This window comes from Pantherophis guttatus, chromosome 2 (assembly GCF_059756535.1).
Source record: "Pantherophis guttatus breed Tessera chromosome 2, ASM5975653v1, whole genome shotgun sequence".
NCBI classification, from domain to species: Eukaryota; Metazoa; Chordata; class Lepidosauria; order Squamata; family Colubridae; genus Pantherophis; species Pantherophis guttatus.
Window position 1 is genome coordinate 19,938,331 of NC_142064.1, and position 19,385 is coordinate 19,957,715.

The window sequence follows — 19,385 nt, forward strand, 5'->3', positions numbered from 1 at the left end:
GGAGATAGCAGTGAGCCATTTCAGGGAAGGGCAGATTAGAAACCTGGTTCCAGTTTCTACTTCAGGTCCCCTTACCCTACTCATTAGCCAGTCATTTGAATTTGTCCAGCCAGATTTTGCCTACTGCATTAGTTTCAACCCTAGGAAAACCATGGGCTTGTCCCAGGTTCTCTCTGCCCCCCCCAACCAACCACATATTAAATCTGGCCTGAGACATGATGTGGTTCTGGGGACCTGTTCCATCAGTGGTTTGTAATTGGTGGACCACTCCTTGTGACAACAGAGGTGCAAGCCTCCATGGAGAAGTAGGGTTGATTAGATGCCCTAAGAATCTGATACAAAGGATATCCAGATATATCTGGAAATTTTTCTTAAGATAGATCTAAAGGCTAGTTTTACTGGGTACTTTGTTAGATTCTGGGAAACAGAGAAAGCCAAGCACTGCAGAAGTGGCTGCTCCCTGCCTATTAATCCTACTTAGTTCTATGAACTGCTCTAGGAAATAAAAAGTAAGAAGACATGTCTGAAGCAATACTAGCAGAGAAGGAGAAGTAGGTGTAATCAGATATGGATACAAGCTTGAAACTATGGCAATAATTATGGTAAAGCAGAATTATTTTACACAGCACCTGCAAAATGTCACTCACATACACTACTTAGATGTCCTAGAGTCTTTTAGGGAAGGAGGGGCAAGAAGAACCCATTAGAGTACATAGTGATTACCTGGCCAAACATTTGCAGCTAATCACTCACATTCTCTAAATTTGAAGATGGAGAAATCGGATGGGGTGAGGTATTGTGATGTACCTGGGAGGTTTCTGAGTCTCTGGATCTTGAAGAAGTGGACAGAGTTCTCTGTGATCTAGCCCTGGCATTAAGATCTTGCTGCATCTGGCTGGTTAAAGCAACCAGAGAAAGAAACGGGAGTTGGAGCCACAGAATAGTTAATGCTTCTTGGAGGAAAAGGGAGATTCCAGCAATTCAGAAAGAAGCACCAGTATGTTTACCCGTCACAGAGACAGCCTTGAATCCAGTGGTATTAGACAACTATTTCCCTAACTTCTGTTATTAAAAACAACTCTGAGTAATGTCCCTGACATTTGATTTCATACTTATTATATTTAAAGCCAAAACTGTGGGCCTATTCATAGCTTTTGAAGTTTTTTTTTTAAAAATTGAAATGTTACTGAGTATTATATGAATAGATTAATTTATATCACTTGCATGTATGGCTTGCCTGCTTGTGCTATACATCTGTTAGGCCCTGAAGGCCAAAAGCTTAGTGCAGGAGTGTCAAACTTGATTTCATTGAGGGCCGTATCAGGGTTGTGTTTGACCTCTGGTGGTTGGGAGGGGGGAGGGCATGGCAAGGGTGGGTGTGGCCAGCTCAATGTCACTCATCGAGGCTCTGTTTTGAGCCACAATGGCTTTCTGCAGCCCTCTGCCAGTGAAAACGGAGCTCAGGAGGGCCACACACAACTCTCCTGAGCTCTGTTTTCGTGGGCCGATCCTTCACTGGCAGAGGGTTGTTTCCAGGGCGGGTCCATGGGCCAGATCTAAGCATCCTGCGGACCAGATCCGGTCCCTGGGCCTTGAGTTTGACACCCCTGGCTTAGTGTGATCAAAGCTGACAAAGCCTTGCCTGCCTTTCTTGTTCCCTCACTAAAATATTTTTGCCCCTGACATATTTTTGGACAAGCTATGTATTGAGGCAGAGGCTCCACCATTTCCAGTTTCATGATTCTCAGTTTCCTCCCTAGACATATTTTTGCTCAGAACATCTTTGTAGAACTTTGACTTATACCTCTTCTTTATCACTTTGCCGCAGATGGTTACAGCGATCCAAGAAAGCATGTCCTCCCATGATCCATTCTTTCTGAATAAGGCTCTGAAATCCCTTCTTTGTTCTACAGTATGAATCCATCATAATTTGAACCAAGCAGGAGATCACACAACAGAGATCAGACGCATTCTCTTCTAAAAAATAAAGAGGCAAATAGAACTATTTCAGATGAGAGAAAAGTGTTTGTGGCCACTTTAAATGGACATGTTTGTGTTATTACAGTCCCTTTCAGGCAAACATTAATGGCTATTGAGTGGGATGTTAGCACTCGTAATGGGTTTACTGAACATCCTGAATCTGTACTATTCTATTAAAATCAAATAAAGATCAAAATTAATACAGAGCAGCAAATGATTTAAATAACATAGTATTACTTTCTCAGAAACACAGCATTTATTAATTTATCCAATACTGTATGTCATTCAACATTTCTCTGTTGATTCTGGTCATATAATCCAAAGAAATATATTCCAAAGCAGCATGCATTGAAGCAGAGTTTTGCAGTGTAAAGCAAAGAAGATTACTGGGCATTATATCAGAATGAGAGAGCATGAACACAGTGGAAGAACCTATACAACAGATTAGTTAAGCATATGGTACAAAATATAATACAGGACCAAGTTTCAGGACTCCAGGAAAAGCAAGGTAATGTATTGTCCAAAAGCACACCTTTATAAGTATCAAAGCCAGTAACTGGGTTCACTCATCACACTAGACATGGTTCATTTAATTATGACCTACACAGAAGCCAAGCCAACTGAGTTCACTGAGTAAGCCAGGATTAAACAAATCAAATTTCACAACTGCATTATGAATGAGCTTAGCAAGTTTGTTGTACCAGTTCTGATCCTGCTGAGTTACAAGACTGACATGCTAAACACCAACCCATCTAAACTAGCCCTCTGCAGGCTAGCCAACCGTACTACTCACAGGTGGAGAAAAATGGGACAGCAGAAGACAGGGTCTTCACTGAAAGGAAAACAAGGAGACAAGACAGAGGACAGATGCAGGTGTTAAACCAGAATCCAAGAAACATGCTAGAAGGGTCATGTTTTAAAATATAGGACAACTCTTTGGTGTATCTTAGTCAGAAATTTATAGTCATGTATAATGTATACAGACCCAAACACCTCAAGAGTGACTAAACCCATTTCTTTCCTAACTATTCTATTTCTATTACATTTAGGGGGGGAAAGATTAATCAAACAAATAGGCTTAATCCTCTTTTAGGAATAGAATAAAAGATGACACGATGCATTTTTTTTCAATGTTTGAATATAAATTTTCCTCAAAGAAATGACAGATGCAAAAAAAAAATCACATTTATAAGAGGAGGGAGTATTATTGACAAATCTTAAAATTTCATTAGAATAACAGCAACAGAAGTATTCTCTGAGGGCATGCCAATCAACTTTTCAAAGTGGCTTTCAATATTCAAACACTGATGCTGTTCTTAAGGCAAGTGACTGACAGAAAGGTGTACATGATGTTGGCAGAAATGTAGAGCTTGATGTAGAGAATTGTGCTTTTAATGTAACTGTAAATGAATTCTGAAACTGAGGGAAAGAAAGGAATCTCGTTAGGACTCCTGCATGCTAGTATTTGACATGCTCTGTAAAATGAATGCAAATTCTCTAACCCTCATTTATAATATATAACTTAATAGATAAAGTATGAGTTATTCAAAATCAAAAAGAGTAATAGTGGAACATGGTTAGAACTTGCTTGCAAGTAGTCATAATTCCACTGGGGAAAAAACCCTCTAAGCTTGAAAGCAACTAAAACAAATAATTGTAATTAATTGTCTACTTTTCTTTGCTAAGCTGGTCAAGAGAACAAAAGGTGGGCAGATGGTGATTGGACAGTCTTTGATAAAACAGGTTAAACAGATCTGTTCTATCAGGGTTCAGGCATATTTTTGGAATGGATTACACCCAATCAGCCTATGGTTTATAACCAGAATGAATGTAACTAGCAAGAGATTCTTCTAAAGTTTATGTTGGGTATAAGAAGTAGTTTAGTAGACATAATACTTCTATTTGGAAGATCATTTCCAGAAAGTGATATTGGGCATTATTGCTCAATTCCATTGCAGTTGTATATTGGTCAAGCATTTATGCTACTTCCAAAGGTGCTTTTTCAAGAGGCAAATGGACTTTCTGGTTTTTATCTTTGAAGACATTTCGCTTCTCATCCAAGAAGCTTCTTCAGCTCTCCTTCTTCAGCTTCTTGGATGAGAATTTTAAGAAACTGAATACTGAAAAGGCAATTTTATTTTGTAGCTATAGGTAGTCCTTGGTTACGACCATTCATTCAGTGACTGTTCAAACTTGTGATGGGTCTCAACATGTGGTGCGTATGCCCAGTCCTCTGGTGCCCAGCTGGCAACTACATCAAAGCTTCTCATAGTCATCATTTGTGGCCTTCTTTGCCAGCTTCTGGCAAGCATAGTGGGGAAGCTGGCAGGGAGGTTGCAAATAGTGACCATGTGATGTCCCTGCTTCACTCACAGTGATTTTCTTAATGATGGCAACCGGTAGTGCCAGAACTGCCATTAAGTGGCATGTTCATATGTCATCGTGCTTTATGATCAAACCACTTAGCTATAGTAATTCCAGTTCCAACTGCTGTCATTAACTGAGGGCTACCTGTATTTTATTTTTATTTATTTTAACTTGTACTTTGGATTCAGTAATGAACTGGTGGCAAATGAGATGCAACACAGACAACACAGATATTAACTTGGATGAACTGATCCAGATGAAGTAACAGCTTGAATTTTACTCTACCTTTCTATTGTGCTTATGCATTATACAAATTACAGTAGTTTCTATTTGGAGCTAATTTTGCAGCACATATTATTGTATATTATTATTTTTTAATTGTCTATCTGTCTGTCTAATCTATCTACCTACCTACCCACCCACCCACCCATGCAGGAAAAATAGTTACATTATCCAATGAAACACAAAAGATGTGAGTGGATGTAGTTAATAATCTAGAAGACAAGTAGTGACCCAATCAATTTTTAAGAAAAAAAGTTAGCTTATTAACAATTGTCACAATTCATGTTACAAGCTTAATTCTTCATGCATTACTACAAGTTCACCATTCACCTACTTGTAAAAATGATTTGCGTATCTTTCAGTTAACACAATAAAATCTTGTTTTTTTCTTAAAAATGAAATTACATCCCATGTGTTATTCCTTAGAAATAGAAGGGATTAATATTTATTCCTATGGATTTATAGCCTGTTCAAACTGCAAAAAACTGAGTGGCTAACACCCCAAGAGGGCTGCTTTATAATTTAGAAATTTCTGTCAAACATAGCAAATTAACTTCAAGTACCTCTGTAAGCATCCTAAAATAGTTCCATTTGGCTAATGTGTATATTGGTTTACCTCTGAATAATTCGGAGGAGGAAGGATATTCCAGGCTATACTTGAAGTACAGTTAAACTGTGTTTCATGTATGCAGCATGCGGAAATTACATAATACAATTTGAAAAACTGATGTTCTGAATATTTTTTAGGAATTAAGTGAACATTGACTCAGCAGTATGTTTTGAACTATTCTGCTTCTTCAAATAAATTTTCAGTTTGAGGTTATACGCAAGCAAGGTTAGAAAACTGTCAAGTTTAAGTTGTTTTAAACATATTTACATGGCAAGCAATTCATGAATAAAAGATTAAGGAACTATATTTTATTTTATTTTATTTCATCTACTTATAATTGACTGGAAAGGGGGAAGTATGCTTTCTTGAACTTACCCTGAAGAAGAACATTTGTGCTCTGTACTTCAAGCAATTCAATAATATCTATTGTTTTTCTCAGACATCGCCTGCAAGAACATGGACAAATTAGAGCTTTAATATATCTCTGGAAAGTTGAATTGGGAAGTCATATTTCTGTTTTGGAATCAAGTGGGATCATGATAGCAATAGCACTTAGACTTATATACCGCTTCACAGTGCTTTACAGCCCTCTCTAAGTTGTTTATAGAGTTTACAGCCTATTGCCCCCAACAATCTGGGTCCTCATTTTACCAATCTCGGAAGGATGGAAGGCTGAGTCAACCTTGAGCCTGGTGAGATTTGAACTGCCAAATTGCCAGCAGCCAGCAGAAGCTCAAGAATCTTGGATAAATGCCAGTATCTCAAAATGAAATTTGTTGAAGTTAAAATTTGAGGATACATCATGTTGTATTATTTTAAAGGCTAGATGGTTTGCTTAAGCTTTCCTAAGTATATATAGATAACACAATTTAGGAAGTTAACCTACCTTATGATTTCTAGCCAATTTGTACTTTCTAACAGTGAAAACCATTTTACATCAGTATCCCAGAATTCTGCACTGTTATCTGAAAAAAACACAAGATAATAATTTTAGCTATTTACATATGAAATATAGAATGTATTTATGGCAATGAAGCTCAACAATTCAGAGACATACCAATGATTGTGTTATATTCTCAAATGTATTTTTGCATCAGCACAACCCAAGTAGAGTATAGGATTTATTGTTTCACTCTGCATTTAAATAATGTTTCAACAATACAATTCAAACGAATGGTCAGCTATAGAAAGGCATACTATAACTGAATGTTTATACCAATCAGTAGACTAAGAAAATCTTCTGATACAAAGTTGAAGTAGAAACTCCTCTAAACAATAAAAAAAAACCCTGAAAGACTGATTAGTATTAATTCTTAATCAGTTCTTACTGCAAAATGTACTTCCAAAGTAATTTAAAAAAGCAGTAAAAAGCAAAGACGACAAAAAAATCTGGCTCTCTTGAAAAATGATCCATTAATTCCTGGTTTAAGATATAATATGCATCTGCAGCTTTAAAAACAAGCCTTTAAAAACAAGTATCAATAGTAATTAGCAGTTTTAGATTTCATGCCTTTTTTCCACATTAGAGTTGTAAAATGTAATTTTCCTTGTGATTTCTACATACCTATTAAAAACAGCTGTTTAAATTTAGTATATGCAACTTGGATTTCTTGCAAAGATGGAAGGCTGCTTGAAAGGTCTTCAGTTTTCAAGGCTTCATATGGAGGCTTATCAATTGTTTTATACATTCTAAATAGAACAGATTAACAACATTCAGAACACAGTAGAATGCCTTAAATGGAGACTTCTTTATTTGGCATCAAAAGGGCAGAATAGTAACTTTTGGGACAAAAGTAGTGAGATTATCAAATTTCACTAATTTTATACAATCCTGGGGTAGGGCAACAATATTTCTGTTTCTGGGATTCTTTAGCTAGCATACAAGTTTACTGCAAATAACAAAGAATCTGTGGGTGCCAATCTTCCTGACCTCCTTCTCTGCATTGTTATAGAGAAAAGTATATCTTATTGTGAAGAAACTTAAACCTTCCTGAAATATTAAGCATATATGAATAGCAGAGAATTTGTAATAGAAAATATTTGCTATATAAACTATTGTTACAGTTGCGACATCTTTCTTGCAGCTGCCATTTATTGAATGGTGTTATTACTTTTTGGACTGTAGTATAAGTTTGATAAATGTATTAATAAAACTAAAGGACTGGTGTGTTAATACACAAATTTTTATACCTTTTGTCACCTGAGCCTCAAAGTAACTTCAAGCCTGATTGTGATTTAGACTTGTTTTTCTTAGCCAGATGAGTGAACAAACTGTTCACTAATCCATCAGTGGTGGGTTGCCCCCAGTTCGGACCAGTTCTGTAGAACCGGTAGTAAAACTGGTGGGAGGCTCCGCCCACTGACCCTGACATCATCAGAAGCGATCGCGTGTGCGCAGAACCAAGGCGCACACGCGATCCCATTGCGAACCGGTAGTAAAGGTAAGTAGAACCCACCCCTGAATACCATGGTCTAAATTATATTGATACTTATTGATACTTGATAAAATAGTGTTGAAAGCGCTGTATCTTTCTCTACTGCCCAAGAGTTTGTGTTTTAAAGTAATGGGGAATTAAATATATATTATAGGGTTGTTCAAAATTTGTAGTTCCTGAAAGAGGAAATCCTAGAGAAATTTCCGTGACCAGATTGATCCAGTTATTCCACAAATAGTCTAACAGTCTTCTGCAGCATTCAGAACACCCCACAGGGCTTGTGTTCATATTTGCTTCCAGAAAAGTGCCAGACTACCCAGAATAGTGATCCATAGAAAGGACAAATGTCTAGTATATTATCAATGGGAAAGAAAATGACAGTTTGCCATTGGGAATTAAGTATTCATAGAGTTAGTGCAGCTGACAATGCAAATGTACTAAGTTGAAACAGAACTATTATTTACCCATCCAAGAATAGTTTGTGCAGTTGGGAAGTGTTGTCATCTTGGTCTTTGCCAAAAGTTGACATCTTGAGGACAGCAGCACCACTATGGCAAGACCAACACCAAATCTGCAGTAGATATTTACATGTGGTTTAGTTATGTATGTGAAACATTCATTTTGTTATGGAGTAGTAGAGGCGTCATACAACACAAGTTAAGAGTATTCCACTCACCATGCATGAAATTCAGTGCCCCACAGAGCACTTAACGTGAAGGTGGATGAAACAGTTTGGATAATCCTTCAAACAACAATTTGGATTATCTTAATATGATCCCATGCTCTTTCCCCATTAGATCTAGCCATGTACCCTATCTGGATTTCCTACTTGCATCAAGAATCAATATATAAATTCTGTATATAAATGTATTTTGTATGTATTTGATATGATATTTTATCTTTTTATGTTTAATAAAGTTTGTTTTTAAAATGAAAAAAAAGAATCAATATATAACTGTGTAACGGTAGCTAAGTTTTCTGTCATTCTTTTTGTTTTGAAAAAAGGGAATTTTAAAAGCACCGTTGAATAAGAAATTGCTGGACTGGCATAAATCAAAATGTTTCGGGCAATCTCAAACGGTTTCAACAAACAAGGGGGTTTTAAATATTAAAATCATTAATTAGTAAGGTACTTGTAACCTGTCTCATATGTACCCTGCATTTGCATAATCAATCCACCTTCCCCTCCCTTTCCCCTTCATCTCACCCCAATTTAAATCTAGTATTCTATGCATCAGATGAAAGGAGCGCAATTCACAAAAATGTATGCTTTTTAATAAACTATGTTGGTTGGAAAAGGGGCTTCCGGATTCTTCCTGATTTTTGCCATTATAAGCTAGCATGACTCTCCTACAATATCAGCCTTTATGAGGAAAAATGTTTATATAACATATATGCTTTTCTTTAGCAATTCAAACTATTTCTATAAAAAACTGGTTTCTAAATGACAGATTATCACTCATCCAACACTTTCAGTTTTCTTCTAACACATGCAACATCATTAGAGTATCTAAGTGTGCCAACCCAGAAGAAAGCCCATTTAGCTAACAACTGGCGCAAGGATTTTCTTAGCAATATCATCCTGTAAAATTTCACTCCCTTTAGAAATTCTAATTATCTCCTCCTTAATCTGTTTTAAAAAGAAATTAAAACATATACTCAAGTGTGATTAGAAGATGGCTGTCTGGGTTTTATGCCTTTTGGAGAGGAGTTTCTACCCCTTATTTCTTATTATTTATAAATGAAATAATTATTACATTTCAATATTTTGGGGGGTTATTAGCAGGGCTTTTATTTATAGTATCTTTTATATGATACTGCTAGATACCATGGGATGGTTTCACTGGTTCATGGGAAATAAATATGATCAATATAAATGAATGGGGTTGTTAGGAAAGCTAGTACTATGTAGCAGTTAAGCTGTTAGGCTAGGGGCAGGAAAACCCAATTTCTAGTCCTCCTTAGGGGCAGAAGCCAGCTGGGTGACCTGGATCAGTCCCTCTCTTTCAGTCCATAGCAGTGCTAGGTTCTGCAACGAAGAGGCCTAACGGTAAAACTTCTTGTTGCATCACACATTCATAGCTTTGCTGCATAAACCATAGTGAGTGTAATACAAAATAAATCCTAGAGGTAAGCAACACTCATACTAGGAAAACAAAATGGGGTAGAACTAGGATATATTCCCATCTCCCTACACAAAGCTGACTCTACATGTACCGTTTCCCCCAAAATAAGACATCCCCTGATAATAAGCCCAATCGGGCTTTTGAGCGCATGGCAATAAGGCCAAGCGCTTATTTCAGGGTTAAAAAAAATATAAGACAGGGTCTTATTTTCGGGGAAACACGGTATCAGAACACTAAAGCAGAGCTATAGTTTGCTAAATTGGAACTGGAAACTCAATTTGAATCAGGTTATTGGTTCTATTCTGAAAAGGGGTAATTTGCCCCCCCCCAAAAAAAGAAAGAAAAAAGAAGGAAGTACAAAGTTCATTTCCACTCATCCAAATCAAAGGACTATTTCAACTGATCTATTAACTGTATTTATGCATTAATCCTACTTCCCAGAAGCAAACAATACATTGAGTTACATAAATATGTGAGACCAGCTGCTTATCTGTGACTGTGCTAAGACTATATTATTAAATTGCATTCATTTGAAGTTACCCATTTAGTAGTAATAAAAAAGCCATATATATTTGTGTGCATATATACAGTATATACATGTGTATGCATATTTATATGCATATGTAATACAGTGTAATACAATATACATGTGTATATCTTTACTAAAACCTTGTTCAAACTTGTCAACAAATATACTCACTGGAATTCCTCTTCCTTGATACTGCAAAATGCTTTCTTCAGAAATAGCCATTGGAACAACAAAATAGGCGGGCAACCTGAGAAATATTAATTTAACAAATTAGAATCTGCAAGTTATTCAGACTTATCTCTCAGTTGGGGCTTCTCAGTACACCTCAGGTAGTTAGGAATTTTTATTGTACAGAAGGACTGAAGTCATTTCAAACGGTTGTCTTGTGGCAATGAAGACTACAGCCCACATCTTATATTTTCTTGGGTTCAAACTTTCTATTAAATAGAAATCTAGCTTTATATTCCTCATTCTTTCTACGGAGCCAGTGGCTATCATAGGTAGGGTACCTAATGGATTATCCTGTAATTATTATCCTAATGGATTATCCTGTAACAGAAGCAACCTTTGAACGTGGTGAAAAATAGGAGCAAAAGTTATCATGAATCTTGAACTAAAGAAAATGTATTTTATTTCTGTACAAGAGCCTTGGTGGCGCAGCAGACTAAAGCACTGTTAAGTGCTTTAAGTAATACCAGCTGCCTGCAATTACTGCAAGTTCAAATCTCACTAGGCTCAAGGTTGACTCAGCCTTCCATCCTTTCGAGGTAGGTAAAATGAGGACCTGGTTTGTGGGGGCAATAAGCTGACTTTGTATAAAAAAGAACACCGCTTAGGGAGGGCCCGAAAGCCCTACTAAGCAGGTATATACAAAAGTATGAAGGCTATTGCTTAACGCATTGTAAGCCGCCCTGAGTCTCCGGAAAAGGGCGGCATATAAATTGAACCAATAAATAAATAAATAAATAAGAGTTTAGAATCTATCATCTACTCATCACAGTTAATTTCATGAACCTGTATCTACTTGCTCATATTTTAATTTATAACACAGGTACGCCTTGAATTATGCCAGGCCTTCTTTCTGAGGCTGCTTGTGATGCTTCTGAGGCCTTTTGAAACCCTGTAAAGAAGGCTGTGCTAGCCATTCAGTATATTTCCAATGCTTTGGAAAGCTTCTAAGGCCTTCTGAAGCATCATGAGAACAGCCCACAGAATTTAGATAACAGTAGGTACAGCCTTCTTGTGGGGATTTAGAAGGCCTCAGAAGTCTTCTGAAGCATTGCGAGGAGGACAAGTTGCCTTGGGAAGAAGATATGGTGCAGCCATATCTGGACACGCTTCGTCAGCAGCGGAAGGAAGATTGTGAGGGTTGGCAAGATGAATGAAGAGCAGGGGAGCATGGAAGACAAGAGACATAAAATGGAAACCAATTTGAGTTATGAATTGTTTGGTCAACAATGTTAATTTAAAAAAAGCGATGAGTTCTTACTTTTTAGAGACTTTATAATCTTCATTAGCACTCACTGCTTTGTATTTTAGATTTCCTTTGGTCCGCTCCAATTCTTGACGCCAGTCTTTAATAGAATCAAACCATACTACTTGATTCGCTTTCTCTGTTAAAATATAATTATTTTTTTTTTAGACTGGACAATTTTGAACTTTTCAAATGGATTTTGCATTTTAACCAAAAAGCTGATAAGATTTTGTGAAAGATGCTTTTTAGTAGGATAAACACACTGGGTTTTTTTTTTTTTTACAATTCTAATGTAGGCTTTGATTTTAGAAGGAGCGATTACCATTCTGAGATGTTTCACACTCACCATAATTAATAGGGGATGCATATATTTTCATTTTTAACAGAAGTAGCAGTGCCATTTTTTAATCAAATTCCTACATACAGAATATTGATGAGTCTTTTACAGGAATCTGTTGAAGCTCACCTCTTGATCAAACATGAACAGCTATTATACAATCTATTTCTCATCAGTATTACCAAGCCTGTTTTAAAGAAAGTTTGTCAAAGATGGTAAATATAATAAAAATGTAACCTACCTAATATTACATATATTAACAGCTGCAAGAATAACATTTGCTAAAAAATGGAAGAGTAAAGAAACACCTTCAAAAGAAGAAGTGTTATGTAAAATCTTCAATTGTGCAGAATGGACAGACTCACTTTGAAACTCAAAAATAAAAGTGAATCAACATATTATGAAATCTGGACTAAATTTTGTGAATGGTTATACAAGAGGAAGAATGCCAAAAGGAAGGTGTAGTGAATGTCTAGAAATATATATGTCAATGTATACTGAACTTGTGTGTGTGATATAAGTTTATTGGATATAGTTGTTTAGGAGGAATTATGTAGTATGCTTGACATGTAATGAAATATGTAAATTTGTGTATAGATTAAGGAATATATTATTTATTAATTTGAATTAGACAGAAATGTTAGTAACTGGAGATGTCAAACCATGTCCATTGTTTTTTAAATTTGAATTATTAATAAAAAACTTTTTTTAAAAAAAAGAAAGTTTGTCAAGACAATAATTACCTAGAATCAAAATAGCAAGGCAGATATATTGTGCATGCTTACCTAAATCATTTGGGGCAGCTGATGCATAAGAGAACAGAAACAAGCGTTTAAATAGCTTAGGGGTCTGTGTCTGATGAACTATGCCACTGACAATCTAAGAAAGGAACAAGAAATCATCATATTTGTAAGTCATTCATGTTAGTTAGATGAACCGAGTACCTTCCAACTTTCCTAGACTGAAGAATTTCCTAAAGTGACCATATATACCTCAAAAGGCTAAATATCAATTCTATTGAAATACTGTATATGGACTTCCCCTATTACCAATAGCAACAGCACTTTGACTTATAAACCGTTTCACAGTGCTTCACAGCCCCTTCTAAGCGGTTTACAGAGTCAGCATATTGCTCCCAACAACCTGGGTCCACATTTTACCAACTTCAGAAGAATGGAAAACTGAGTCAACCTTGAGCCTGATGAGATTTGCACTACTAAACTGCAGGTTATTGGCAGTCAGCAGAAATAGCCTGCAGTACTGCATTCTAACCACTACGCCACCATCGCTCATTAGCATTAAAGTATCTGACTAGGAGATGCTGTCTAGCATACTGTAGTACAAAGGATACAAATCTCACATGTGGCCTGCATAGCTATTTGTCAGTAGGTAGAATTGTGTTGGAGTTAACAATTAAGTCAGGACAATAGCAGATGGAAACATATGCAGAAAGTTCTAGAAATCAGGTTAAAGGAATGAATGAATGAGGCAGCTGAAGATTAGGACTCCAATTGATTTCTTCTTTAATGCTATCTCTAGTTATAAGGGTAATGATTTTTATGAAAAGGAGGTTTGGAGAAGATTGAGAGTGTTCACAGCTTCATACATTTCCTGCATCTTTGTTCATAGCCTTTCTCTTTATTCTTAGCAAACATAACAACCAAAGAAGGTATAACTAGGTCAACGTAACCTGCAAAACTGCAATAGGTTTTTAACACTCAGGTAAGAGTTCGAACCAAATCATACACAGAGCCCCAAGACTTATTAACAGCCACATGACCTAAAAGCATAACATATTATACATAGTTAAAATTCCTCATTTAAAAAAAAATTAAGGAATAGTCATGAAATCAACGCCATACAATGCCCTATTTTTCTTCACTGTATGTTAAATCAAATGAGAAATATTCACATGGCACAATTAATTTGTAAATGGAATCCAGCAATTAGGATATACTCTATTCCTTATACTGAAATGTATAGGTATTTTAGGCAAAAGTGGATTCACAAATGAAGGTGAATGAAGGCAAAAAGTGGATTCAAATGTGTGCTAATTTATAATGGGTTTTGTTTGCCATTAATTTAGGATCCAGATTGTAAACCAATGGTTTATAGTTGAGTATTTTGTGATTAACTGAAAACATGGCTAAGCCACAACTAGACAAAGATGCTTCAACAAGGCAGGACTTTCTTTCCTATTTAATTTTCGGACCTTCTTAAAAAAAAATAATTCAGTTGTAACATGAGTGCTCTTCGTGGATGTTTAGTCATATTCCAAAGGTTTTTGTTTTTAAAAAAGGAAATAGGTAAAGCCATAATTACCCTTTTAACTTCTTCTTCCTTTGTATATCTTAAACAGAAGTGAAACACTCTAAGGTCTTTGCAGTAGATTATTATTGTTTCTGGATATTTTCTCAGTTGACCACTTAAAAGTTTCTTTTTCTCATCATAAACTGTAAGAAAAACATAGGTTAGTTTTAACATTTATTCAGGTAAGGAACTTACCACTATTTATCCAGAAATCAGTAAACTTAGATCTTCCTGCCCCCAAAAATATTCCTAAATTTATAGCCATCATAATGAGAAACTGGGAAACATTTTTTTCAATTTGCTTAAGAGACTAGAGAACCATTTAAAAATTTAAAATGCTGATATATAGTGTTTCATAATGAGTGAAAGAACATATTATTTAAGAGAATCAGTGTGCAGATCTGTGCTTGGGCTGTTGCTAATGTAGTCATCTCTGCAACCTTACTTTGGTACTATTAGCCTAATCAACACCTGCAATTTACCTTCTTTACCTCCTGCAATTCTTGTTGAAAATACAAAGAATACCCCAATTTTACCCCTCAAATATTTGTATTTCTGAAGATTTAAACAATACTTGAATTCATGCTTCACGACAATTTACTGCTCAATTTAATTTTAACTAGAACAGAAAGCCTTTTGTTTTTGTTGACTCATGCATGCAGTGCTAACCTCAAGGCTGGGTTAGTGCAATATGGTCTTTGCAGAGGAGGCAATGACAATAATCTGAAAACCACCTGGCCAAAAATATATCAGGGCAGATAATGAGTTGTTCCTTTCCAAGTACAGGTAGTCCTCGACTTACGATCACAACGGAGCCCAAAATTTCCACTGCTAAGCAACATAGTTGTTAAATGACTTGTGCCCAATTTTATAATATTTTTTCCTACAGTTAAGCAAATCACTGCAGTTGTTAAGTGAATTGTGTGGTTGTTCAGCGAATCTGGCTTTCCCAGTTGGTTTTGTTTGTTGGAAACCACTGGGAAAGCTATAAATGATGATCACATGAGTTGGGAACAATGCAACTATCATAAATACATTCCAAGTACTGCCAAGTACTTGAATTTTGATCCCTTGATTATGGGCACTCTGCAATGATCGTAAGTGTGAAAACTGGTTGTCAGTCACTTTTTTCAGTGCCATTATAACTTCAAACGGTTACTAAACGGTTACTTAAGCTGAGGACTACCTGTACATCACAGTATATCACAGTTTGCTCTCCAAGGCAATTCAAGGATCTCACAATGCTGTTAAAACTCTGGGTGGTTCAGAGCCAAATTATCTCCAGGAATCTCATGTCCCATACAGTCCACAATGGAAAGAAGCAGGTTTTGTAAGAATGGAGAAGTATAGAGAATGTAGTGCTGTACATTAGATTTAATTAGACTTTGCTTTTATATCCAAATGTGATTTTGCTTATTATTTCTTATTCTTCTTCACTTTGCATGTGTTACATCACAAATATGCATCATTTTGTAATTAAAAACATAATTAAAATATTTAACATTAAATTTAAAAAATATCTAAATCGCCCACGTTTGACAAAACTGAACATGTATTTCTGATAACCAAGTGTAGTAATTAAGATAAAGCAATTATTAATGCTAACCTACCTCCATAAAGTTGATCTACACACTGAAGGGTTATGTCATTTTCTTCCAAGATTTTATTTTTGAACTGCGGTTCCTAGAAGAGGAAAATGCCTTAACATTTGCTTAATAGAACACAATTTAATAAGATTTCTCTTTTACTATCAATACAATAGAACATACATTCAAAAAGTTAATTAGCTCTTTTTATTTTAGAGTATTAAACATCTAAGAACTAATGAAATATCATCAACATTACCAAATATGGCTGAATCTTAATCAGTTTTTTTTTTCTTTAAAGATTCTAATCCTTCCCAGAACTGTGCCAAAACCAACCCTGTTATTTTCCACAAGTAATATTCTAATTTGCCAGGGATTTAATATTTTCACTTTCTGCCAAAAACGTCCTTAAAGTCTTTAAATAGATTACACATTCAAAATTATAAGATGTAAAATTGTACTAAATGTATTATATGGAGAGCAATAGCTTAACTTTCCAATATTCTTTTATAAAACATCATGCCCAATTCATTACTGAGATAAAAAGTACATAACCATCATGTAACAGAGAGAATTTGCCCACAAAGCAGATAAAAACTAACTTTGATCACTTACTTCCTCTAAAGTGGATTCTTCTCCAAGGAATGAAATCTTGAAGTTTGTGCAAATAAGTTTTCCAAAAGTGCCACGATTTGATCCATCGTCTTGTACAAATTTCAGAACCATGTTTGCTTCACAAAGCACCAGTTCACCTAACGGAAGTAAAATTTGCAATGAACTTAGATTCTCAAATTCCAAGTTGCTCAAATGCTATCATTGTAGATATAACATGAGCTACATAATTAAAGGGATTCTGGTAGTTATTGCTCTAAACTGGAGAAATACTTGTTCACTTTAAACTGCGCTATCAGATCAGAGTTAAACACAGGGCACAATCAGCCTTAATATGAAATAAAAAACAACATTCTAAGGAAATTATGTACGTCTAAATTAGGACTGTATTATAAAAAGGAACCTCTCTTCTGCCCTGGCATCCATTTAACCAATAGTCTATATTATTTTTATAGATATGAGGCAAATAGGTTCATTTTTCAAAGTAACACCATGTATCTTTTTAAAGCAAGGAGAGTTTTTAAGTTACAGAAATTGAAAAGTACAATAACAACAACAACTGGAAAAAAACCACGAAATATCGCAACCTGGCCATCGAAACTACACGATTATGGATGAAACATGTAACAATGATACCGACTGTCATCGGAGCACTTGGTACCATGTCCAAGAATTTTATAAAATACATCAAGAAATTGCAGCTTCCTGCAATGACACAAGCAGAACTGCAAAAAACCTGAGCTACTTGGAACATTATACATTTTAAGAAGATACTTGGTTGATACCTAGGATACTGGCAACAACCAGTATCAACCATTACCACCAATCAATGGTATTTGTGATACATTTTTAAATGTTCAATTGATTGAGTTTCATATTTAATGAATAAAAGAGATGATAATAACAATAATAATAATACAAATATTTGTATTTAGTTTATTTGTTTACATATATTCCTTGGAATTTAGATCATCTACTAAATTGTATCATGTAATGCACAACTATAGCATCCAATGTTGTGCAATATTATTTCTTTAGCATTACCTGGTAACAAGTGAGGTTCCACTTCTTTTTCTATGGGTTGCCTCACATATACTTCCTAAAAGAAAGGACATTGCATTAGTTCAGATCTTAAGTAAAAAGTTACATATTCAATAGACTGAAAACATACTTTGAAGGCAAATTATTTCTGCTATGTTACATTGGCATGTAGAAAACATTTACCAAAGTTATACAGTAACTAAAATCAATTTAACAAAAATGTGGAGAATTATAAGCATAGAGCAACAGCACAGATTACCATTACAAGAAAGTTACCATAATCTATTGCTGATATGTACTATCCTCTGCTCTCCTTTTAGTATTAAATATTAAAAGAAAGAAAACAAAGCTCACAACCCAAACAAGAACAATAAAATTGCTAATCATCTTTAACTAGTGTTAAGAAAGCATTGGGAGGCATTATCATGCCCTAAATTACTCAAGAAAAGCACAGCACCTAGTATATTGGTAATTGGAGCCTTGGTAGTACAGTGGTTTAATGCACCCTGTAATTAACACAGCTGCCTGCAATTTCTGCAGGTTCGAATCTCACCAGGCTCAAGGTTGACTCAGCCTTCCATCCTTTCTAAGGTAGGTTAAATGAGGACCCAGTTTGTGGGGGCAATAAGCTGACTTTGTATAAATATACAAAAGTATGAAGGCTATTGCTTAACGCATTGTAAGCCGCCCTGAGTCTCTGGAGAAGGGCGGCATATAAATCAAATAAAAATAAAAATAAAAAATAAAAATATAACATATTACATTAATCAAACCTAACGAACTAGCAAAACATGGTTTTGATGGTGAAAAGGAGGATTATAATTAAGGGTTTCTAATGTCTGAAAATGTGTCTTGTATGCTGAAGGCCTCAAGTTTTTGTTTTTTTTTTTTGCTTTAATTTATATGCTGCCCTTCTCCAGAGACTCAGGGCGGCTTACAATGCGTTAAGCAATAGCCTTCATACTTTTGTATATTTATACAAAGTCAGCTTATTTGATTGTTTCCTATTTTATCTGATGCTTAACAATATTAGGAAAGACCTGTCCTTGCAGATTTGGGAGAAATCCTGGCAATCAAAACATTTATTTATTTATTTATTTAGTCGCATTTCTATGTCGCCCAACTCCCAAGGGACTCTGGGCGGCTTACAACAAAGAATAAAACAATGTGAACAATCCCACAAAAAATGTTAAAAAGAAAAACATTAAAACTTTTAAAAACGTTAAAACACATGCACTCCAATTCGTGGCCGAGTCTCGCAAGATCATTATAGCGAGATCAACGGCCCCAGGCCTGCCGGAAGAGCCAGGTCTTCACCGTTTTGCGGAAGGCCAATAGGGTGGGGGCGGTCCGGACCTCAGGAGGTAATTGGTTCCAGAGAGCTGGGGCAGCCACAGAGAAGGCCCTCCCCCGCGAACCCGCCAGCCGACATTGTTTAGCTGACGGGACCCGGAGGAGACCGACTCTATGGGTTCTTACCGGTCGCTGGGAGCTATGTGGTATTAAACTTCTATGTCACCAGCCTGACAAATTATTGATTTGACTCCCTACAAATTAAGTGGGAAACAAAATCACAGCTTCTAGAATTTTAGTTGATTCCAAGTAGTTCCATTTTGGTTCACACAACCACGAGGAAGACTTTCAATTAAGTTTTCAAGCTATTGTTCCCCACCTCTGCCATAGAAATATAAAAATG

At 35.8% G+C, this 19,385-nt stretch overlaps 1 protein-coding gene across 2 annotated transcripts in view; it reads right to left on the reverse strand.

The window, feature by feature from the left end:
* MTMR12 (myotubularin related protein 12) overlaps positions 1 to 19,385 on the reverse strand; it is a 39,538-nt gene that overhangs the window by 11,343 nt on the left and 8,810 nt on the right. For both annotated transcript variants that reach the window (XM_034442434.3, XM_034442435.3), the window contains exons 2-13: positions 17,693 to 17,747; positions 16,652 to 16,788; positions 16,061 to 16,133; positions 14,463 to 14,593; positions 12,926 to 13,019; positions 11,819 to 11,942; positions 10,501 to 10,576; positions 8,139 to 8,245; positions 6,804 to 6,928; positions 6,126 to 6,204; positions 5,615 to 5,685; positions 1,805 to 1,977 (exon numbers count right to left, since the gene is read on the reverse strand). In XM_034442434.3, the coding sequence (XP_034298325.2) occupies positions 1,805 to 1,977; positions 5,615 to 5,685; positions 6,126 to 6,204; positions 6,804 to 6,928; positions 8,139 to 8,245; positions 10,501 to 10,576; positions 11,819 to 11,942; positions 12,926 to 13,019; positions 14,463 to 14,593; positions 16,061 to 16,133; positions 16,652 to 16,788; positions 17,693 to 17,747 (1,245 nt within the window). The remainder of the gene's footprint in view (positions 1 to 1,804; positions 1,978 to 5,614; positions 5,686 to 6,125; positions 6,205 to 6,803; positions 6,929 to 8,138; positions 8,246 to 10,500; positions 10,577 to 11,818; positions 11,943 to 12,925; positions 13,020 to 14,462; positions 14,594 to 16,060; positions 16,134 to 16,651; positions 16,789 to 17,692; positions 17,748 to 19,385) is intronic.